General features: G+C 39.2%; 1 protein-coding gene across 3 annotated transcripts in view; it reads right to left on the reverse strand.

Moving 5' to 3' along the window:
* ATF7IP2 (activating transcription factor 7 interacting protein 2) overlaps positions 1–25,778 on the reverse strand; it is a 112,135-nt gene that overhangs the window by 17,308 nt on the left and 69,049 nt on the right. For all 3 annotated transcript variants that reach the window (XM_011984192.1, XM_011984194.1, XM_011984193.1), the window contains 2 exons: positions 25,519–25,617; positions 13,998–14,155 (listed from right to left, as the gene is read on the reverse strand). In XM_011984192.1, coding sequence (XP_011839582.1) covers positions 13,998–14,155; positions 25,519–25,617 — 257 coding nt within the window. The remainder of the gene's footprint in view (positions 1–13,997; positions 14,156–25,518; positions 25,618–25,778) is intronic.

Consider the following 25,778-nt stretch of genomic DNA (forward strand, 5'->3'; position numbering starts at 1 on the left):
TGACCACAAATTTAATTGAGGCAATGATGATAAATGATGCTGATTATGGTTATAGAATATTTCAAGCCATTTTGACCCTGTTCTTTTATGAGTGACTTTTTTGGTTTTTTGAGATGGAGTTTTGCTCTTGTCCCCCAGGCTGAAGCGCAATGGCGCAATCTTGGGCTCACTGAAACCTCTGCCTCCTGGGTTCAAGTGACTCTCCTGCCTCAGCCTCTTGAGTAGCTGGGATTATAGGCATATGCCACCATGCCCGACTTTTATATTTTTAGTAGAGACAGGGTTTCACCATGTTGGTCAGGCTTCTCTTGAACTCCTGACCTCAGGTGATCCGCCCACCTTGGCCTCCCAAAGTGGTGGGATTACAGGCGTGAGCCACCGTGCCCAGTTCAATTATACCATTTTCTTGCAGACATCTTATATTTTTACTGTTTGTACTTAGGTGTATGATCCATTTTGAGTTAATTTTTGTTTATGGTATGAAATAAGAGCTGAGGTTCACTTTTCCCTCTATTCCAGCAACATTTGTTGAAAAGAACATCTTTTCCTGTTAAACTACGTTGGTACCTTTGTCGTAAACCAATGAACTGCATGTGTACTCTCTAGTGTGCCCATTGGTCAACATGCCTATCTCTATGCCAACAACACTGTCTTAATACTACAGCTTTATAGTTAAGTCTTGAACAAAGATAGTGTAGTCTTCTAACTTTATTCTTTCCCAACATTGTTTTCATCTTCTAGGTCTCTGCATTTTCAATGTATATAAAATATTTTATTTTAAGAGACAAACTCTTGCGCTGTATCCCAGGCTGGAGTGCAGTGGTGTAAATGTATCCTGCTGAAGCCTAGACCTCCTGGGCTCAAAGGATCCTCTCACCTCGGCCTCCTAAGTAGCTGGGAAGACAGCATGTGTCACCAGGCCTGGCTAACTTTAAACAAAAAAAATTTTTTTTAATGTTTTTTATGTTGGCCAGGCTGGTTTTGAACTCTTGACCTCAAGTGATCCTCCTGCCCTGGCCTCCCAAGGTTCTGGGATTATAGGTGTAAGCCATCACACCTGGCCTTAAGTTTTTAACTAGTTTGTTACTTTCTACAAAAATGGCTGAGGCATTGATAGATATACAGTTTGGGGTGAAGTAACATCTTAATGAATTCATGAAAGTTGCATATATATCTCACCACTTATTCAGGTCTCCTTTAATTTCTTCAGTAATACTTTGTAGTTTTAGGTTAGGTAGTTTTGGTTTATTCCTAAATATATTATGATCTCTGAAGTTATTGTAAATGGTATCCATTTTAAATTTAAAATTCCAATTGTTTCTTGCTTGTATGTGTGTATATATATAATTTCTAAACTATATATTGTACATATATAGGATGTAGTGTTTCCATATAGAGTGCGTGTGTGTATACACTATTTTAGAAACAAAAATATTTTCTATTTGCCTACATATTTACAATGTCTGTCAGTCTATATCACTTTGTACAGATCCAAATTTCTATTTAATACTATTTTCCTTTTGCCTGAAAAATCTCCAAAATTTCTTGTAGTGTAGGTCTGTTGATGTATTCTTCTCACCTTTTTTTGGCTTAAAAAATCTATTTTCCCCCTACACTTTGAAAACATATTTTCACTGCATATAGAATTCTGAATGGACTTTTTTTTTTTTTTTTTTTAACCTTTCAATACTTTAGAAGTATCTATGATCTCAATTTTAGAGATGTCTTCAGCTTACAGCATGAAGTCTGGTGCCATTCTACTTTTTGTTCCTTTTTTTTTTTTTTTGAGATGGTGTTTCGCTCTTGTTGCCCAGGCCGGAGTGCAGTGGCACGATCTCGGCTCACCACAACCTCTGCCTCCTGGATTCAAACTGATTCTCCTGCCTCAGCCTCCTGAATAGCTGGGATTACAGGCATGCGCCACAATGCCAGGCTAATTTTGTATTTGTAGCAGAGATGTAGTTTCTCCATGTTAGTCAGACTTTCTGTTCCTTTCTATGTGATGTGTCTTTTGTGAGGCTACTTTTAAAAATCTTCCCTTCCTCATTGACTTTCAGCAATCTGATGATGTGGTTTTGTATGCTTTTATGTTTCTTCTGCTTGAATTTTTTTTTCATTTATGGATTGAGAGTTTGCATCAACTATGGAAAATTTTCAGACATTGTATCTTCAAACATTTGCTCAGCCCCTGCCTTAGTGATACTCCAATAATATGTGTATTAGACTCCTTGATACTGTTCCATAGGTCTCTGATGCTCTGTTCATTGTTTTTTCGGTCTTTTTCCTCTCCATGCTTTAGGCTGAACATTTTCTATGCCTATTTCACTGATATATTGGCAATAGCTCTTCTATGTCATCTGCTAAGTCCAAATTATTTCTAGGTAGATCACTTCATTCTTCTCCTTGTTAATGGGCCATTTTTTTTTTTTTTTTTTTTTTTACTATGTTGCATGCCTGGGAATTTCTCATTAGATGTCAGACACTGTAAAATTTATGCTGTTGGGTAATGGATGTTGTTCCATTCCTTCAAAAGAGTGTTAGACTTTGTTCTGGCATGCAATTAAATTACTTAGGATTACCCTGATTCCTTTGAAGCTTGATTTTGGCTTTTCTGTGTATAGATTCTTTGCAATCTCTGGGACTAATTGAGCCCCACTAAAGCAATCCCCATCTGTGGACCCTACCTGTTACTTCTGATTACAGATTTTCTTCATTTTAGCCAAGGGGAAAGCAAAATGTTCCCAATCCTCCTAGCCAGAGGGAAAAGAAGATGTATGACTTCTAGGGATCAATCACTTGGCCTTCTTTCCAATAGTTCTTTCCCCAGTCTCTCGTAGTTTCATCTTTTGCATGCAGATCTGTATTCAGCCAATATTTCAAGGACCCTTTGCAGATCTTCAGAGCTCTATCTAAATTTTTTTCTCTTCACTGTTCCACCTCATAACTTCTAGCCAACTCAGACTCTCCAATCTCTGACCTAAACTCAGCAAGACCACAAGGCTCTGTTTGGAATCCCTCCTCCATCCCTGCTCTTGACCTGGAAAATGCCTCCAGGCAGTAAGCTGGGACAATGGTAGAGTTCATTTCATTCCTTTTACCAGTCATGATCCTGAACTCCTGGTTGAACAGTATCTGAAAACAATTTTTTTTTAGCCCAATTTGCCTTGTTTACAGCAAAATGTCAGTTCCTGTAGCTGTTGACTGCACGGGGAGAGGCAAGAATCATGTTCATTTTTCAGTTCATGCTCAACAGTTTTCCATGCAGATTTAAAAAAACACAAATTCAACAACTTTTTAAATACCACATTTCTCAGTGGGACTCTAACATTTGCCATTATTTCTAACTAAGAAACACAAATATTTAAATCTAAATTTTATTAAGAATATTTGATTTGGGCCAGGCGCGGTGGCTCAGCCTGTAATCCCAGCACTTTGGGAGGTGGAGGTGGGAGAATCACCTGAGGTCAGGAGGTCGAGACCAGCCTGATCAACATGGAGAAACCTCATCTCTACTAAAAAATACAGAATTAGTTGGGCGTGGTGGCACAGGCCTTTAATCTCAGCTACTTGGGAGGCTGAGGCAGGAGAATCGCTTAAACCTGGGAGGCAGAGGTTGTGGTGAGCCGAGATCGTGACATTGCACTCTAGCCTGGGCAATTAGAGCAAAACTCCATCTCAAAAAAAAAAAAGAATATTTGATTTTTGGCTGGGTGCCATGGCTCACGCCTGTAATCCCAGCACTTTGTGGGGTTGAGGTGGTTGGATCACCTGAGGTCAGGAGTTCGAGACCTGCCTGGACAACATGGCAAAACCCCGTCTCTGCTAAAAATACAAAAAATTACCAGGCGTGGTGGGAGCTCTACTCAGGAGGCTGAGGCAGGAGAATTGCTTGAACCCGTGAGGCACAGGTTGCAGTGAGCCAAGATTACACCACTGCACTCCAGCCTGGGTGACAGACAGAGAATCCATCTCAAAAAAGAAAAAAAAAAGAATATTTGATTTTCTATCCACTTTTACCCTCTAAATTGTCAAATTTCTTTTATATATATTTTTGTCTTCTAGTAATAGTCATAAATTGGATGAAAGACTGATAGCTGTATTTTTCGTTGCTAATCTGTAAGAAAATTTTAAGTAATTCTTCTCAGATGTTCATTATATGACAGTCAAAATACTTTATCAATCTCAAAATCCTTCACTTAATTTTTCTTTGGTTGAAGCTACAGTACTTCCAATTAATGCTATTTGAGAGTATAAGAAACTGAGCAAAAAGTCTTTAAAAAGGAAGAATTTTTGGCAGTCTCACTATATTTACGAGGTAAATAATAATATTTGGGACCCACCAAGGTGAAGGAGCCCTGGCAAACAGTCCAAACTTTCAGATGGGATCCATCGTAGGCTATGTCTTAGAGACCAGAATGAACTAGAGGTAGAAGGAGCCTTACCAAGATTACTACAAGGCTTGTGATACCATTCCCCGAGTAGATTAGGTGATCAGACCCCTACTCTATTTGGCAAGCAGAGGATTAGCCTTGTCTTTTGGCAAGCAGAGGATTAGCCTTGTCTTATGGCAAGACATCACTTAGAGCCTCAACAATTTTTCAGAAACTATCAAGCATGCCAAAACAAACAAACAAAAAACCAGAAACTGACAGAAAAACAATAGGAACAGATGCACAGGTGATCCAAATACTGGAGTTAAAACAAGAGCATTAAAACAACTATGATTAATAATTTTAAAAATATGGAAGATGGAGCATTCATACAGTCTATGAAAAAAAGACTACACTGAAATTAAGTACAGTCGGTTCATATAAAGACACCATCAGGGAAACAACATGACTTTGGGTCAGGAAAGTATTTATAATAAATGTATCTGTTAAAAAAACTTGAAAAGACAAAGCAAAAATCTTCATAAAAGAAGATATCCAAATGGCTAACATGTAAATTCGCTTAATTTTCATTATTAGAAGGAAATACAAATTAAAACCACAATGTGATGCTATACACCAGTATGGCTAAAAAGAAAGAGATACCACCAAGAGTTGGCAAGGATATGCAGCAACAAAAATCTGTACTTATAGTGGGAGTATAACTTGGTACAACTTCTTTGGTAAACTGGTTGGTGGTATCAGACCTCAAGATACACATACCTTATGACCTAGCAATTCCACTTCTAGGCATATGTCCAACAGAAGTGTATGTATGTACATTCACCAAAAGACATGTAAAAGAATGTTCACAGCAGCACCATTTATACTTTCCCCAACCTGCAAACAATCCAAATGGCCATGAACTAAACAGATTAACTGTGGCACATTCATATGATAGATATTACACAATTGTGGCATATTCATATGATAGATATTATATAGCAATGAATAAACTGCTGAATAGCAACAGCACGGATGGATCTCACAACGCATAATGTGGGATGAAAGAAGACATAAAAGAGCTCACTGAGTATGATTCCATTTCTATAAAGGCAAAAACAAAGCAAAAACAATTTATGGTGTTAGAAGACTGATGACTAGGAGAACACGTATAAGGCAGGCTGGATGCCATTGGTGTTTCTTAATCTGGGTCATTTGTCACTTTGTGAAAATTCATCAGGCTAACACACTGTTCATGCAGCTTTCAGTAGATATTACATGTCAACTAACTTTATTTTTAAAATTATGTCTGTATATAAAGCTGTTAATGCTTATCCTGAAAAATCCATTTGTAAAACGGCAAACTTATAGTCTAACTGGAATTCCACTAGATTTTGATGTAATGATATGAAACTATTCAATTAACTGCTACCAGTGAAAGCTCTTTTTTGTTTTTGGGCCAGAGTCTCGTTCTGTCGCCCAGGCTAGAGTGCAATGGCGCGATCTCAGGTGACTCTAACCTCCACCTCCCGGGTTCAAGCAATTCTCCTGCCTCAGCCTCCCGAGTAGCTGGGACTACAGGCGCACACCACCACGCCCAGCTAATTCTTTGTGTTTTTAGTAGAGATGGGGTTTCACCATGTTGCCCAGGCTGGTGTCAAACTCCTGAGCTTAGGAGCCTCGGCCTCCCAAAATGCTGGGATTATAGGCGTGAGCCACCGTGCCCAGCCCAGCTCTTTTTTAATGAACCACATCTGGTAGGAAAACTGAGGAAACTGGTAATTTTTATGGAAGCCTGAGTGTGACTAACATATGTTATCTACTTGTAGTTTACCTTGGAGAAACACTTCTATGTCTAAAATTAGTAATTCATTTCTCCAGGCATTGTTATCATGTAGTAGGTAAGAGCATAGGTTCTGAAGACAGAATGTTTAGATCCAAATCCAGGCTCTGCCATTTACTACTTGAGTGTTTTGGGGCAAGAAACTCTGCTTTGATTTCCTCATCTGTAAAAGAGGGATACATTTATTATTAGGATTAAAAAAATTTTAATAAAGAATGAGTAGGATGGACAGGCGTGGTGGCTCACGCCTATAATTCCAGCACTTTGGGAGGCTGAGGCAGACGGATCACCTGAGGTGACGAGTTCGAGAGCAGCCTGGCCAACATGGTGAAAGCCTATGTCTATTAAAAACACAAAATTAGCCGGGCGTGGCAACACATGCCTGTAATCCCAGCTACTCAGGAGGCTGAGGCCGAAGAATCGCCTAAACCCGGGAGGTGAAGGTTGCAGTGAGCTGAGATCGTGCCACATTGCACTCCAGCCTGGGCAAAAAGAGCGAAACTCCGTCTCCCAAACATCAACAACATCAACAGCAGCAGCAACAAAAGAATGAGTATGGAGGAACACATGCAAAATAGTAGTAACTTTCTTAAGATACTGTGGCTCGTAACTCCTTCCTGTCCCCCTTTCTATCTCTGTAAACATTTCTTTATCACATGAAATTCAATGCGAGATTTTTTTAGGCCGTATTAATATTTTATTCAATCAGTATTGGTGAAATGGTCTGCTCTTGGGTGCCTTAGACCCTGCTGCTTACTATTTGGAAGTAATTGCATATAAAGGCATTTTCTTCCAACTTAAGCAAGTTTCATTTTTGTCATGTGTTTTGGGCCATAAACTTTCTCTTCTATGAGCTTCTGCAGCTCAGTTGTTATTGCCTTTCCCATTTCCTCTTGACTCTAAAAACAAAAATGCTTAAACTTCTAAATCCAGCCATACTATAGACACAGACAACAGTGGCACTAATTCCTTCAATACCTGGAGCATGAGAAAAAACAATGATAAAATCCGGTTTTCTCTAGAGCCAGGATATTAACAGGGGGAACAATATATGTCTTTTTTCCTTTGTAAGGGTTCCTTTATTTCTTAAATGTTTTTAAAAATTTAAAAATAGATAATGTATACAAAAGTACATGAATGACATGTAGAACAGCTATGATGGAGCCCCACACTTAAGGAATCTGAAAAATTGGGGGAAAAAATATCTATTTGAAGACATTAGAAAGCTGTGGAGGCAGCCATAACCTGAGAGACCAATAACTAGAGAGACCAAGATCCAAGAGACGTGAGCTAGACACTTGGCCAGTGTTCTTCTCTCAAGGCATTTGTCAACTCAGGCACACAGGATGCTATGAAACCAAGCAAAAAGTGACTGAAATCACAGAGGGCTGGTATTGAGGAGCCAAGAACTGGAATATAAGACCAGCAATAGGAGGGGAGCCACAGACCATATCCCAGGCAAGAGGGCTGTAACACAAGAATGGGGGAAAATAAGAAATCACCAAGTCTTATAAAATCTGCAGATCAGCCTCAGTTCTGCTCAATTTCTGAATAGATTGAAATGTTATACTATATCTCTATTGCCACATAATAATTTACTCCAAAACATAATGGCCTAAAAATCCAAACATTCATTATCTCAATTCCTGTGGGTAAATAAGTAGGAAGTCGTGGAGTCAACGGTTCTGGCTCACGTTTTCTCATGAGGTTGCAGTCAGGATGCTGGCAGGTGCTGTAGTCACTTGCTCCAGAGCAAGTGATCTAAGAGAGAACAAGGAAGCTAATGTATTTTATGATCTACTAAAATAATGTCACTTGTGCCATATTCTATGCATTAGAAGTGAGTCACTAAGTATAGTCCAAGATGGAATTAGGCTCCACATTTTAAAGGAGGGGTATTGAAAATTTGTGGACATATCTAAAATCCAGCACAGGTGCTGTGTCTCTCTGCTGCTTTCCAGAGTACAGGGTGAGTCTAGTCTAGGGGAAGACATCATTCAGAGCCTTTACAATTTCCAATATACAATATCCAGTAATCAAACACAAAATTAGCAACTGTCCTAACAGACAGGACAAAGATGTAAAACAGCAAACACAAATAGAATTCAAAGTGACCCAGATAGGAGAGTTGTCAGAAATAGATCTGAAAATCTCAGTGACTAAAATGTTCAACACATGGATGGCAAGGTAAATAATTTCACCAGAGAATGTGAATCTGTAAAAAATAACCAAGAATTGAAAAATATACAAATTGAAATTAAGAATTCAATACATGAGTTTAATAGCTACTTGGATCAAGTAAAAGAAAGGATTAGGATTAATAAGCTGGAACACGATACAGGTTAGTTGAAGATACCCAGACAAAAGTATCTAGAGCAAAACAGATGCAGTATATAGAAAAGCACATAATTAGAAACCAGTAAGAGAGAAGACATGGAATGCTCCAGAAGCAATATCTGAAGCAATATCAATAATTTTCCCAAGACAATGAAAGGTATCAAGCTACAGATTCAAGAAGGGCCAAGTATACTCCCCACCACCTAACATCTTATATTAATAGTATATTGATGAAAACCAAAGTAGATTATCTTAAAAGCAGCTGGAGACATATCTTCGAAAAAGCAAAACTAAAACAAATGTTAAAACATTTCAACAGAAATAGAAGTCGGAAAGCAATGTGATGAAAATAACAGTGCTCAAAGAAAATAGTTGCCAACCTATAATTCTATACCCAAGTTAACATACCCTTCAAAAATAAAGACAACATGAAGTCATTTCCGGATAAAAACTGACCGCATTTTTTTCTAAGCAGAATTAAAAGCAAAAGAAATAATAAATAGAGATCTTCATGTGGAAAAAAAAAAATGAGCCCAGATGGAAAGATGAAACTACAGGAAGAAATGGGCAAGAGAAAACATAAATATGTGGGTAACTCTAAATAAACAATGATGGTACATAGTAGTCATCCTCTGGGACTTAATGTAAAATTGAAGTGCACAAAAACACATAAGATGGGGAAAACAGTAAACAAAGCTGAAGTATTCTAAGATCAAGCATTGTCTATAAAAGAGCAGAAGTAGTACTCCAATGAGTAAAGAATACATATCATCAGGATAACTTCTAAGGGAATAATGAAAACGGTAAAATTAACAAGGTAATGGGGAATGGAAAAAAAGATTAATTCAAAAGACGGCTAAAACAGAGAGACAGATACATATGAGGAAAAGGACCATAAAACTGGGCAAATAGAAAACAGATAGTAAGATTGTAATTATAAATCCACACACATCAGTCAGATTACACTAAGCATACATCACTTTGCTGATTAAATACAATGCTAGTGTCCGTGCAGCCATATTCAGGTAAGAAAATTTTAAATTATCAGCACTTAAGAAATCCATATGCCTCTATCCTGTATCATAAACTTCCTCACCATAAATGGCATATGTGGTACTAATCTCCTTGTTTTACTCTCTAAATTTACTATGCAGCTTAGGATCCCTGAATCATACACTTTGCTTTATGGCTATTTTTGAACTTCATTTAAATGGAATCATACACGTCTTTTGTGTCTGCTTTCCAATCATACTTTGTGGGAATAATCCATACTGTTGCATGTGACTGCAGTTCCTTCATTTTCATTGATGCACAACATTCCACTGTACAGATTTACTGTAATTTCCTTTTCAACTGTAGATGGACACTTTCCTTTCAGTTTTTGGCCGTTATAAAAAATGCTGCTAATAAACATTCCTATACATATATTCTATGGCATATCAACATGCAATAGGCATACCTCTAACTAGGGAATATCAAGAGATGGGACTGCCAGGTCAAAGGATATTCATATCTTTGATATTTCCAGATAATGCCAATTTTCTTTTAGACTACTATACCAATTTACTCACCCAACAACAAAATATTAAATACAACTTCCTTTATTTCAAAACCTCACCAATACCCAGTAGTCAGATTTTTAAATGTATTTTTTCCTTACCTGATATGAAATGATATCTCATTGTGGTTTTAATTTGCATTTCCCTGATTACTAATGAACACCTTTTCATATGTTTATTGGCCATTTCGAACTCCTCTTTTGTGAAGTGGATGCACAAGTCTTTTGCCCATTTTTCTTTTGTATTATTTGGCTTTTACTCATTGACTTGTTGAAGTTCTTTATATATATTCTGCGTACTAGTCCTCTACAGGTATATGTGCTGCGAGTATCTTCAACTCGGATGGCCTGTCTTCTCACTATCTTTATAGTGCCTTTTGAGAAAAGAAGTTTCTAATTTTAATGTGGTAAAATTAATCCATTTTTCTTTTATGGCAAGGGCATTTATATCTTAAGAAATCTTTCCCTACCCAAGTTCATGAAGACATTATATATTCTAAAAGCTCTATAATTATAATATTCTAATATTCTATTCTAATATAATTCTAATATCTAAAGCTTTATAATACATATTCTAAAAGCTTTATAATTTCCTTTAGATATTTTTAGTTCCTTAATCCACATGAGTTTGTTTTTATAGCTTTACATAGGGGTCCAATTTCATATTTCCCCCAACATAAACAGCAAACAAGATGGTACCATTTACTAAAAGTCAATCATTTCCCAAATGATTGACTGCCACACAGTCTCCACCACATATCACACGTACATACATACATGGGTTTCTGGACTCTCTACTGTTACACTGATCTACTTGTCTAGCACGTGCCTATCTCATACTCTGCTATTACTGTAGCTTTGTAATATCCTAACATCTGACGGCAAATTCCTTCCATTTTGTTTCTCTAAACAGTATCCTGAGCTCTGAACCCATTGCATTTTAGAATCACGTTAAGTTCTATAAAATTACACACTGAGATACTGACTGAAATTGTACTCTATGATGTGGACAAAGGAGTATTATATTTATATAGTATATCTTTTAAATTGCTTTCTCTTTAATATCTAACATTTTATATTTTCTTCAGCTATTGTTTGTCTTATTAAATGTATTCCCAGGTACCTGATAAGTTTTGGGGCTTCTATAATGGTATTACAGCTTTTCCAAAATTTTATTTCCTAATTGTTTCTACCTTGTATTCTCAAAAGGAATACAAAAGATTTCTTAGATATTTGAATTCAGCAATCTTCTTTTACTCTTATTAATTTTAATAATCTGTAGGCTTCACTGGATTTCATACATACACACCCCAGTCACCCAAAAATAGTAATAATATTGTTCCTTCTTTACTATACTTTGTATTTTTCTTTTTCCCCCAATTTTTTGGCATTCTTGCATTAGCTAAGACATTCAGTATGTTATATAAAATGGTGACAGCAGGCGTCTTTCTTTTGTATCTCCAAGGAACACTTCCAATGTTTCACCATCAGATTTGTCTTAGGGTTTTTGTAGATAATTTTTGTCAGATTAAAGAAGTTACCTCTTATTCTGAGTTTGCCAAGAATTTATTTTAATCATAAATGGGTATTTTATCAAGTCCTGTATCTATAGTGAGTTGTGAGTTGATAATGGTTTTTCTCCAGGCAAATCACATTATTTATTTTATTTTTTGAGAAAGTCTTACTCTGTTGACCAGGCTGGAGTGCAGTGGCGTGATCTCAGCTCACTGCAACCTCTGCCTCCTGGGTTCAAGCAATTCTCCTGCATCAGCCTCCCGAGTAGCTGGGACTGCAGGTTCGTGCCACCATGCCTAGTTAATTTTTTTTTTTTTTGAGATGGAGTTTTGCTCTTGTTGCTCAGGCTAGAGTGCAATGGTGTGATCCTGGCTTACTGCAACCTCTGCCTCCTGGGTTCAAGCAATTCTCCTGCGTCAGCCTCCCGAGTAGCTGGGATTACAGGCATGCACCACCATGCCCAGCTAATTTTGTATTTTTTTTTCTTTTTGAGATGGAGTCTAGCTCTGTTGCCCAGGCTGGAGCGCAGTGGCAAGATCCCGGCTCACTGCAAGCTCCGCCTCCCAGGTTCACGCCATTCTCCTGCCTCAGCCTCCTGAGTAGCTGGGACTATAGGTGCCCACCACCATGCCTGGCTAATTTTTTGTATTTTTAGTAGAGACGGGGTTTCACCGTGTTGGCCAGGATGGTCTCGATCTCCTGACCTCGTGATCCACCTTGGCCTCCTGAAGTGCTGGGATTACAGGCGTGAGCCACCGCACCCGGCCTAATTTTGTATTTTTAGTAGAGACAGGGTTTCTCCATGTTGGTCAGGCTAGTCTTGAACTCCTGACCTCAGGTGGTCTGCCCGCCTTGGCCTCCCAAAGAGCTGGGATTACAGGCATGAGCCACCGTGCCTGGCCAATTTTTTAATTTTTAATTTTTTTTTTTAGTAGAGATGGCGTTTCACCATGTTGGTCAGGCTGGTCTCAAACTCCTGACCTCAAGTGATCCACCTGCCTCAGCCTCCCAAAGTGCTGGGATTACAGGCATGAGCCACCACGCCCAGTCACATGAATTGATGTTTAATTGTTAAACCAAGGTTCCCATACTCTTGAGTCAAACTCAACTTTTGTAGACTATTGAACTTGGTTTACTAGTTATCTTGTTTAGGACACCTGCATCTATTTTGTGGTTTAAAGCAGGCTGTAATTTTCCATTTCTGTAAAATTTTAAAATTGATTTTATAATAGTATTAGGGTTATGATAGTCTCATAAAATGAGCTGAAGAACATTCCCTTTTTTTCTGTTCTTTGGAAGAGTTTGCTTAAAGCTGGTGTTATTTCTTGCTTAAATATTTTATAAAACTCACCATTAAAGCCATCAGATTCAAGTTACACATTTGTTACACCTATCCGCACATTCACCATGGGCTGAGAGTGCTACCTCAGTTTTATAAATCCCAGGGTTCTTCCTTCAGAATAGAACATGAGATCGATTTGTTCATATAACAGACACAAACCACTGCTAAATTGGATATATTTTTCTATAAAGTGCTATTTTAATGGTGTCTTTTTCACTTCCATCACTACCACTTTTTATTTTTTGTTACTTCATGAGTTTCAGCACATGCATCAATAAGGGGTCACACTACAAAGTGTCACTGAAATGCGGCTCTTGCCTTCATGAACTAAATGCCTCCTTCACAGAGGCTTCCTGGCTTAAAACAAAATGTGGTCACAACTGCATGTTAAATCCCCCAACACAAACATAAATGGTTTAGATCTGTAATGCTTCTCCTTTGTTTTAGAGCCTCCTTGTGTACGCATAGTTATTTGTGGGAGAGGGTGTTCTTCAAACAATGGCCATCATTCAATCTACTTATCTTTGATTTTATGTTTTCCTCTTTTTAAAAACTCAAGTATAGGGCCAGGTACAGTGGCTCATGCCTGTAATCCCAGCCCTCTGGGAGGCAGAGGCAGAAGTAGGCAGATTGCCTGAGCCCAGGAGTTCCAGACCAGGCTGGGCAACATGATGAAGCCCTGCCCCTACAAAAAAATACAAAAAATTAGCCCAGTATGGTAGTCCCAGTTACCTGGGAGGCTGAGGTGGAAGATCACTTGAGCCCAGGAGGTCGAGGCTGCAGTGAGCTGTGATTGTACTAGTATACTCCAGCCTGGGCAACAAAGTGAGACCCTATCTCAAAAACACCCACAAAACCCTAAAACCAAAAAAAACCCACAACTGAAGTATAATATGTAAAAGTAAAACTATAGGACATTTTAAGAGTCAATGTTAAGAATAATCAATATTATAAAGATCCAAAACTGTGATGAAGAAAAAATTCATTATTATAGATTTAGATAAATTTATGCATGTTTGCAGAAACACCTACCTTTCAGAAACAGACTTATTTTGATCTGCTGACAAATTAATTTTTTTACTTCCTTTTTCTGAAGGGTTAGAAGGCTCATAATTCACAGAAGGCCTTTCAACTGGACTATTAACTGACTCCAGATTCTTATCCAAAATCATAGCCTCTGAATTTGCAACCTATTAAATACGTGAGAAAAAAGCAGTTGAGGGGAACTTTACCAATCGTATCCTTCCAAACAAAATAAGGATTTTCAAAGTATTCTTGCATACATATGGCAAAACATAAGTTAAATCACATGTATTTCGATGGCTGATGACCATGATTGTGATTTGCCTGCCAAAATGAATTTTTAAAAACTCTGAAGAAACAAAAATGATGGTATACATCAAATTCCTAGCTTGGATGGAAAGAAGGAAAAACAAATGTTCAGGTACTTAGACAACACTGTATTCCTGTTAGACTAAGTTTTAGGAACTAATAACTTAAGAAAATTTTACTTTTGTTATACTTCTAATAAGACTAAAAATAACTCAGATTGCTAACTTGCTCTTCCAATTGCTGAGTTTATTTAAAACTTGAAGCTGAAACATTCAGTGTTCTCAGCTTTGGTTAAGAATTTGCAGCATTTTATATATATGTAAATATATATGTACATTAATTCAAAAGGATCAAGGCACAGCATGACCAAAAATGTACTGGGTGCCATGGAAGCCGAGGCACCTGTCTGTTGCCCCAAACCTGTAGCAGTGGTGGCTAACCCCCCAATTCTATACTTGCAGGATCGGGGGCCCAGTTCACCACAGCAGCACTATCAGTTGGGTGCTCATCTGACATCTGGGGCAATGGCAGGCCCAATCTGTTGCAGTGGTAGTGACCATAGGCCAACTTTTCCTGAATTTCCCACCCAATAGCACTGGGGATTGAGGTGGCACCTGCAGGGGCTAAATGGGAGACCCTGTGGAGCCAGAAGAGTGAAGCTAAGCAGTATGGCACTGTAAGAGCTCTGAAAAGTAAACTGTCATTGAAATCGCAGCTTAAAAGAAGAGGCCAGGATCTACACACTAAAGCTAAACAGGGGAACTTCCTGCTGAAAGAGAGTCCTATGCTTAGTGTTTTCAAAGAGCCCTCCATGTGACTGGATACTGAGACATTTGATCCTTCCAAGGCAGTAGCAAAAGGGTGTCCAGCCAAAATCTTGACTTTCTCTGCATACTCTTCTGACAGTGAGCCTCCTAGAGTCTTCTGCAATCTGGACAGGTTGAGAATTGCCTAAATCATTAAGTCCTGATTCCTTTCTGCTAAACAGTTTCTTCTTCAGTTTTTCTTTTTCTCACATTGTAAAAAGAAGCAAGAGGAAATCAGGCCAAACCTTCAACACTTTGCTCAGAAAACTCACACGCCCCGTAATCCCAGCTACTCAGGAGGCTAAGGCATGAGAATTGATTGAATCCAGGAGGCAGATGTTGCAGTGAGCCGAGATTGTGCCACTGCACTCCAGCCTGGGCAACAGAGCCAGACTTTGACTCCAAAAAATAAAAAGAAGAAATAAAATCTCATAAGTCAAACAAAATCCAAATTCATTGTTTACAAGTTCTGCTTTCCATGTAACTGTAAGATACAATGCAATTAAACTTCCTGCCACTATATAACACAAATCCCCTTTCCTCCTGTTTCCAATAACATGTTCCTCACTTCCTTTCAAGTCCTCACCAACAATGCTTTTAATGTCTATATTTCTACCAAAAGTTTGTTTATGATCTAGGTATTAAGTCCATGGTAGGTTTTCTCCACTGTGCTCCTCATTTCCTTTTAACCCCCACGGGCAGTCTTTAACTTCCAAATTTCTACTAAGAGTCTGTTCAAGTCAATCTAGCCTTTTTATAAAGCATGCTCCTCAAAACTCTTCTAGTCTCTAAGCACTACCCTACTCCAAAGCCACTTTCACATTTTTAGGTATTGGTTATAGCAGCACCCCACACTTCCCGATACCAAATTCTCTGTAAGTTTCCTGAAGTTACCTTAACAAATTACCACAAACTGCATGGCTTATTTTATCACAGTTTTAAGAAGCCAAAAGTTTGAAATCAGTTTTACTAAGCTAAAATCAAGGTACTGGCCTTCCTTCTGGAGGCTTCCTGTTTCTGGACTTGAGGCCCTCCTCCATCTTCAGTGTACTTCATTCTCCATCCTTTGCTTCCATTGTCCCATTTCTTTTTTCTGCTTTTGACCTTGCCACATGTTTTGTAAGAACCCTTTTGATTAAAATGAGCCCACAGAGATAATCCAGGATTAACTACCCATCATCTCAAGGTACTTAATAATACCTACAAAGACTCTTTTCACCATGTAAGGTAACATATTCACAAGTTCTGAGAATTAGGTCATGGACATCTTGCAGGGACCATTTTTTCCATCTACCACAGCTGTAGAAGGTCGAAAAAACTCTATCAACTATCTTGGCACAATTAACTCAAACATGACATTTACAGAACATTACAGCCAACATTCTGTACATGGAACATTCATCAAGTGAATATGCTGGCCTATAAAATAAGTTCAACTTTCAAAATTTAAGGTTTACATAGTATGTTCTCTGACTAAATGAAATCAGGTATTAGAAAAATAAAATACCTAGAAGTCACAAATATTTTGAAATTAAACACACACTTCCAAATAATTCACAGGTCAAAGAATACAAGGAACATTATAAATCATTTTGAACTGATGGAAAACAAAGATATGACAGTACCCATGACAAAAACCACATGATTATCTCAAAAGATGCAGAAAAGGCCTTTGGCAAAATTCAACACTTCATGCTAAAAACTCTCAATAAACTAGGTATTGATGGAACATATCTCAAAATAATAAGAGCTATTTATGACAAACCCACAGCCAATATCATACTGAATGGGCAAAAACTGGAAGCATTCCCTATGAAAACTAGCACAAGAGAAGGATGCCCTCTCTCTCACTACTATTCAACATAGTATTGGAAGTTCTGGCCAGGGCAATCAGGCAAGAGAAAGAAATATGGGGTATTCAAATAAGAAGAGAGGAAATCAAATTATTTTTCTTTGTAGATAACATGACTGTATATTTAGAAAACCCCATCATCTCAGCCCCAAATCTCCTTAAGCTGATAAGCAACTTAAGCAAAGTCTCAGGATACAAAATCAATGTGCGAAAATCACAAGCATTCCTATACACCAATAACAGACAGAACCAAATCATGAGTGAACTCCCATTCACAATTGCTACAAAGAGAATACCTAGGAATCCAACTTACAAGGGATGTGAAGGGCCTCTTCAAGGAGAACTACAAACCACTGCTCAAGGAAATAAGAGAGGACACAAATAAATGGAAAAACATTCCATGCTAATGGATAGGAAGAATCAGTACTGTGAAAATGGCCATACCACCCAAAGTAATTTATAGATTTAATGCTATCCCCATCAAGCTACTATTGACTTTCTTCACAGAATTGGAAAAGAATACTTAAAATTTCATATGGAACCAAAAAAGAGTCCACATAGCCAAGACAATCCTAAGCAAATAGAACAAAGCTGGAGGCATCACGCTACCTGACTTCAAACTAGACTACAAGGCTACAGTAACCAAAACAGCATGGTACTGGTACCAAAACAGATATATAGACCAATGGAACAGAACAGAGGCCTCAGAAATACCACCACCTATCTACAACCATCTGACCTTTGACAAACCTGACAAAAACAAGCAATGGGGAAAGGATTCCCTATTTAATAAATGGTGTTGGGAAACCTGGCTAGCCATATACAGAAAACTGAAACTGGACCCCTTCCTTACACCTTATACAAAAATTAACTCAAGATGGATTAAAGACTTAATCGTAAGACCTAAAACCATAAAAGCCCTAGAAGAAAACCTAGTTGTTAGGAACAGTTTCTCTTCAAAGGGTTTGACCCCCCTTGTTCTTTGTTCTATTTTATAAGTAATCTTTCCTGCCTTTAACATGCCCAGGCATGCCTCCATCCACCAAGATTGTAGCCGACCCACACTGCCTTAAAGTTAATAGGTACAAACAATAAACTTCCTGGTTCTCTGTCCTATTCTAAATGCTAAATCTAGTCAATCAGGATCAGTTTAGATTGTGAGGTCTGACCCCAATTAACGGGGAAGGTGGGGGGGAGGCAGGGAGGACACAGGAACGGTAACAACATTAGGAATAAAAACCCTTGCTTTCCTTTGTTTGGTGTGCTTTTGTGATTGTGACTGACACAGGCAGCACCCTTCTCAGAAGTAAATCTGCCTTGCTGAGAAGTCTTTTGAGTGTTCGTTTTCTTTGCGACTCCCAGCTCATTTCTAACAATTTGGGGGCCCTGACCAGGATCCCATTCTCCTCCAGGGAAGGGTCTCTAGTCATCTTCTGGGAGAGGATGCATCCCACTGACTCGGTACAGTGGCCTCAAAGGCTGGAGATCGAGACCCACCCGCTGTGACGAATTAACCTGGAATCTCAGCAATGTGAGAAGAGAAGGCCTACAAATACCATGGCGACCAGGTAACTCTGTGCACAGACCAAGGTAAGAAAAGCCACTGGGGCAGTGAAGTGCTTCCTTGATGGTCTGGATATCTTGGAGGTTGAAAGCGCGTGAATGGTAACAAGCACTACTGCTGTGCGGAGTAAGTGAGTCCAATCTACGGTTCCGTGGTCAACTCATATGGCTTATGGTGGCCCTTCAGAGGTCCCATAAGGGGTTTATACTGATCCACCAATGTTAAGAGGTACCTAAATTTCCTCTGGGGAAGTGGCCAGAGAAGATGAAGCAAAAGGAGAAGAGTGCAAGAAACCTCCAGTGGTGGGGGTCCGTGGAGGCTCTAGGAAAGGAAAGGCAAGAAATCTCCAGTAGGGGTCACTGAGCCTCACACAAACCTCCAATAGTCGGGAAGGCAAGAAATTTCCAACAGGGAAAATTAAGCCTCACCACAAAACCCCCAAGATGGGAAATACCCCAAATAAGGTAGGGCATAAAAAGGATAATGCTAGCAGGAATAACATTCCCCGATTGCTCCCTAGGGCTTATGTTAAAATATTGGAAAGATAATGAAAGGACTAAACACAAGAAAAAGCAACAGATGACAAAATATTTTTGTTACATCTAGACTCAGGAACCAATCCTCGAACCCTCCGTTTTCTGGCCAAAGTTTGGGTCATATGAGGATTGGCTCTGTCAGCTTTCAATAGGACATATTAATTGTAAGAGCCCTACCTCCCAAGAGGAAATAGGTTATGCCATATGTTGGTGGCAAGGACCTGTACACTCCTTCACCCCTGAAAGACTGGAGGGAACAAGTCAAAAACTAACTTTCGGTGGAAAGTTGGTTGTAATCACACCTCATCAAGTTAGAACCATCTTAAAAGGCAGGAAGGTGGCTTACCAACTTACTTAAAATATGAAGCTATCCTGTTAGAAAGAGATTATTTAACACTATCCAGTGATAATTCACTTAACCCAGCAGATTTCTTGACTGGAGATTCAAATCTAAAGAGACATGAACATGAGTGTTTAGATTTAATTAATTACCATACAAAAGTTAGGCCTAATTTAAGAGAGACCCCTTTCAAAACAGGGCAGCACTTATTTATAGATGGCTCTTCCCAAGTAATTGAAGGAAAAAGATATAATGGGTACTCAGTAGTCAATCGTTGGGGAAGCCCTTGAAGAAGTAGAGTCAGGAAGACTGCCCAATAATGGTCTGCCCAAACATGTGAATTGTTTGCATTATATCAAGCCTAAAGCACTTGCAGAACCAAGAAGGGACTACTTACACTGATTCCAACTACACTTTCGGGGTAGCTCACACTTTTGGAAAAATTTGGACCAAACAAGGCCTTATTAATAGCAAAGGTCAAGACCTAGTTCACAAAGAGTTAATTACCCATGTATTGAATAATCTCCAGGGCCAGGCGCGGTGGTTCATGCCTGTAATCCCAGTACTTTGGGAGGCCGAAGTGGGTGGATCACCCGAGATCGGGAGTTCGAGACCAGCCTGACCAACAAACAAACCCTGTCTCTACTAAAAATACAAAAAAATCAGATGGGCACGGTGGCACATGCCTGTAATCCCAGCTACTTGGGAGGCTGAGGCAGGAGAATTGCTTGAACCCGGGAGGCAGATATTGCTGTGAGCCAAGATCACGCCATTGCACTCCAGCCTGGGCAACAAGAGTGAAACCCTGTCTCAAGATAAATAAATAGATAAATAAATAAATAATCTCCAGTTGACAGAATAAATAGCTATTGTCCATGTCCCAGGACACCAGAAAAGCCTTTCTTTTGAAAGTCGGGGAAATAACCTTGCAGATCAAATAGCCAAACAAGTGACTCTTTCCTCTGAGAGGCCTGTTTTTCACTTAACTCCTTGCCTTCCTCCCCCTACCGCATTCCCCATTTTCTCTTCTACTGAAAAAGAAAAATTAATAAAAACAGGGGCTAAAGAAAACTCAGAAGGGAAATGGGTATTAACAGACCAAAGAGAAATGTTATCCAAACCCCTCATGAGGGAGGTCTTGTCTTAGCTGCATCAAGGAGCCCACTGGGGACACCAAGCTATGTGTGATGCAGTTCTCAGAGTTTATGGGTGTATAGGAGTATATACCCTAGCCAAACAAGTTACAGATAGTTGCTTATTATGTAAGAATACTAATAAGCAAACGCTAAAAAAAATCACCCCTTGAGGGAAGACGTCCAGGACTAAGACCATTCCATAGTATCCACACTGATTATACAGAAATGCCTCAATTGGTTGCCTAAAATACCTATTAGTAATAGTAGATCACCTCACTCGCTGGGTAGAAGCTATTCCCTTTTCAAACACAACTGCTAATAATCTAGTTAAGGCATTAATTGAAAATATTGTACCCAGGTTTGAAATAATAAAAAACATTGATTCAGATAATGGAACTCACTTTACTGCAAATATTGTTAAAGGGCTTACTCAAACTCTAGGAATAAATTGTGAATAACATATTCCATGGCATCCACCTTCATCAAGGAAGGTAGAAAAAAATGAACCAAACTTTAAAGAATCATTTAAATTGATTTTGAAAACTTGATTGCTTTGGACCACCTGTCTCCCCATTGCCTTGCTCGGAATTCGAACTGCCCCTCAAAAAGACATTATATATTTGGTTTATCTTCTACTTTGTCTTCTCTTAGGACCCAGGGTCTCTTAGCACAAACACCACCTCTTGAGTTCCCAGTGCATCCATGTCGATCTGGAGATTATGTCTTCATCAAAAGCCGGAAAGAAGAAAAACTCAAACCAACCTGGGAGGGACCTTCTCTAGTGCTCCTAGCCACTGAGACAGCAGTCTGGACCGTTAAGAAAGGGCAGACCCACCACACTCAGGTGAAAAAGGCATCACCCCCTTTGGAGTCATGGGTCATCACTCCCGGGCCAACACCTTCCAAACTAATATTCAGAAAAGCTTAACCTGTCTAACTTGCTTCCTCTTTCTTCTGCTAGCTACCCAGGAACATTTTATTATCAATGTAACCCGATCATCATTTCCTCAAACAATTACATTTGATGCTTGTCTTGTTATGCCCTGTGGGGACCTACAAACCCAAAGGTAACTAGCCTCTTTAGGGAAGTACCTTTGCCCTGGTCCTCTAGAACACACAGAACCCACCCCTAATTTTCACCGTTGTGACCATCTAGCATGGTACTTGAAATCCTGTAGCTCTTGGGAACATTTTTATTGGACCACCCAGTACCAAGGCTGGACTTTCACGGAAGGTCCCTGTGCCGCCCTAAAGCCTTATCTCCACATCGCTAAATGAACCACCCCTTCTAATTGTCAGTCCTACCAATGTAACCCAGTCCTCATCTCCACTACTGCTTCTACTTCCATTGACCCTAAGCCCACCTTAGGCTGTCTCTACGGTTTAGGAGCAAATGTTGCTGGAAGGGACCCTATAGCCTCCTTGAAATACATTTTTGTCCACCATTCTCCACCTCCTACCACTTCACCTTCCCTAAATCCACCAAATCAAATAGTGGGTGCCACTCCTCACCCCCTTCCCAATGACAAAACTAAAGTAGCTATTGTAAAAGTAAAAGATTTAGAACAGACTTTAGCAATTGAGACTCGATACCAAGAAGCAAATGCCTGCATGGAATGAACTGAATATTCTGTTAACACTCTAAACAAAAGCAGTTGTTACACTTGTGCACATGGTAGGCCAGAGGCCCAGGTTGTCCCCTTTCTACTCGCATGGCCTTCAAATCAACCGGGCATGGACTGTATGGTAGCTCTCTTCTAGCACCCCACAGCCTGGGGTAATAAGTCATGCCAAGCTCTTTCTCTGTTATTCCCCTAAGTCCAGCACCCTGTAGGTCAGTCCCTGAGGGCCACCCAGCTTCCATCTTCTGATGCCAATTTTACTTTGTGTCTCTCATGACAGGGAGAAAATTGAGCCTTCCTTGGAGACCTAAAGGGATGCAGTGAGCTTAAGCCTTTCCAAGAGCTTACCAATCAGTCTGCCCTTACTCATCCTTGAGTGGATGTATGGTAGTACTGTGGTGGACCCTTACTGGACACTGCCAAACAACTGGAGCAGTACTTGCACTCTAATTCAATTGGCCATCCCTTTCACCCTGGCATTCCATCAACCAGAAAAAGGAAAAACAACACCATAAAACAAGAGAGGCCCCTCATGGATCTTTTGATTCTCACGTTTATACAGATACCATTGGAGTCCCACAAGGGGTACCAGATAAATTAAAACATGAAACTAAACAGCTGCAAGGTTTGAATCCTTGTTCTGGTGGGTAACTGTTAATAAAAACGTGGATTTGATAAATTATATCTACTATAACCAACAACAATTTGTCAATTACACTAAGGATGCCATTAAAGGAATAGCTAAGCAATTAGGGCCTACTAGCCAAATGGCCTGTGAAAATAGGATGGCACTAGATATGATACTAGCAGAAAAAGATGGAGTCTGTATCATGATAGGAACCCAATGTTGTACCTTCATCCCTAACAATACAGCCCCTGATAGAACAATCAATAAACCTCTACAAGGTCTTACCTCATCTAATGAGTTAAACCAGGAATTCTGGGGTAAATGACCCTTTACAGGATGATTAGAAAGGTGGTTTGGTAAATGGAAAGGACTCACGGCTTCTATTTTTACTTCCCTCGCAATTATAGTTAGGGTACTCATTCCCACTGGCTGCTCTATCATACCCTCTATTCCTGGATTAGTTCAATAAAACAATAACTTATAAAAACAGCCCCTACTGGCTGGGCACGGTGGCTCAAGCCTGTAATCCCAGCACTTTGGGAGGCCGAGGCGGGTGGATCACAAGGTCAGGAGTTTGAGAACTGCCTGGCCAAGATGTTGAAACCCTGTCTCTACTAAAAATACAAAAATTAGCAGGGCATGGCGGTGCGTGCCTGTAATCCCAGCTACTGGGGAGGCTGAGGCAGGAGAATGGCTTGAACCCAAGAGGTGGAGGTTGCAATAAACTGAGATCATGCCACTGCACTACAGCCTGGGAGATAGAGCAAGGCTCCATCTCAAAAAACAAAAACAAAAACAAAACAGACCCTACTAAAACTTCATTTCTTTTCCACCCTATTCTGACAAGCTTTTACTTCTAGACAATCAAAAAGAACAGCAAAGTCAAGACATGTTAAATAAGTTTGAAGAAGAAAATGTATAAATTCTCAGAGGAGGAAAAGTATTAGGAACAGTTTCTCTTCAAAGGGTTTCACCCCCCTAGTCCTTCACTCTATTTTGTAAGTAAGCTTTCCTGCCTTTAACACACCCAGGCATGCCTCCATTTACCATGGTTGTAGCTGACCCACACCACCTTACTTGAAGTTGTTAGGTACAAACAATAAACTTCCTGGTTCTTTGTCCTATTCTAAATGCTAAATCTAGTCAATTGGGATCAGTTTGGATTGTACAATCCGACCCCAATTAATGGCGGGAGGACACAGAAACAGGAATGGCATTAGGAATAAAAACCCCTGCTTTCCTTTGTTCAGTGTGCTCTTGCGATCATCACTGATGCAGGCAGCACCTTTCTGTGGAAGTAAATTTACCTTGCTGAGAAATCTTTTGTTTGAGTGCTCATTTTCTTTGCGACTCCGAGCTCTTGTTTTTAACATAGGCAATAACATTCAGGACATAGGCATGGGCAGAGATTTCATGACTAAAACACCAAACGCAACAGCAACAAAAGCCAAACTTGACAAATGGGATCTAATTAAACTAAAGAGATTCTGCACAGCAAAGGAAACTATCATCAGAGTGAACAGGCAACCTACAGAACGGGAGAAAATTTTTGCAATCTATCCATCTGACAAAGGGCTAATATCCACAATCTATAAAGAACTTAAATTTACAAGAAAAAAACCACCCCATCAAAAAGTGGGTGAAGGATATGAACAGACACTTCTCAAAAGAAGACATTCATGTAGCCAACAAACATATGAAAAATAGCTCATCACTGGTCATTACAGAAATGCAAATCAAAACCACAGTAAGATACTATCTCATGCCAGTTAGAATGGCGATCATTAAAAAGTCGGGAAACATATGCTGGACAGGATGTGGAGAAATAGGAATGCTTTTTATACTGTTGGTGAAAGTGTAAATTAGTTCAACCATTGTGGAAGACAGTGTGGTGATTCCTTAAGGATCTACAGAACCAGAACTTCCATATGATCCAGCAATCCCATTACTGGGTATATACCCAAAGGATTATAAATCATTCTAATATAAAGACACATGCACATGTACATTTACTGCAGCACTATTTACAATAGCAAAGACTAGGAATCAACCCAAATGCCCATCAATGATAGACTGGATAAAGACAAAGTGGCATGTATGTAACTTGGACTACTATGCAGTCAAAAAAAAAAAAAAGGAATTTGTGTACTTTGCAGTGACATGAAGCTGAAAACCATCATTCTCAGTAAACTAACATAAGAACAGAAAACTAAACACATGTTCTCACTCATAAGTAGGAGATGAACAATGAGAACATGTGGAAACAGGGAGGGGAACATCACACACCAGGGGCTGTTGGGCGGTGGGGGGCTAGGGGAGGGATAGCATTAGGAGAAATACCTAATGTAGATGACAGGTGCAACAAACCACCATGGCATGTGTATACCTATGTAATGCAACTGCACATTTTGCACATGTACCCCAGAACTTTATAATTAAAAATAAGTAATTTCAACTTCGCTGTACATATTTGACACTTTTCATGATAAAATGCGGGTGGGGGAAGACAATCTTGGCAATCACCAATCCTCTTTCTGCTCCCTTTACTACAGAAATACAAGTGACATTTACTACCTAAGGGTGTCTTCTCCAGAGACAGATTCATGGGAACACTCTAAGTAAAAACTTACTTACCTTTACACCTTCTGTCCTAGCTTGGAAATATATTCATTTCTTATAATCAAACCGCTTATATGAGTCAACTAAATTACTAAAATTCCTGTGTGTTTATACGAACCTTACAGGCTCCATTACTGGTTAACATGTTTGGTTTCAAACAATTCCTTTGAAATAATAATACTGTTTTAATACGTCTTTGAAGTTTTGCTATTTTTGCCTAGAAGAAAAAAAGAAAAGAAATAAATACTAAGCCAGAGTGCTATATATCATATAGAGATGGAGGGTCAATTATTTGCCAAAGTAGTTGTGTAAGACTTACACATCTATCCAAAGGAGAAATTCTAATATATGCAAAAGCTTGAAATAACATTTTATGCT

The sequence above is a fragment of the Mandrillus leucophaeus genome, unplaced genomic scaffold (genome assembly GCF_000951045.1).
Source record: "Mandrillus leucophaeus isolate KB7577 unplaced genomic scaffold, Mleu.le_1.0 Scaffold263, whole genome shotgun sequence".
NCBI classification, from domain to species: Eukaryota; Metazoa; Chordata; class Mammalia; order Primates; family Cercopithecidae; genus Mandrillus; species Mandrillus leucophaeus.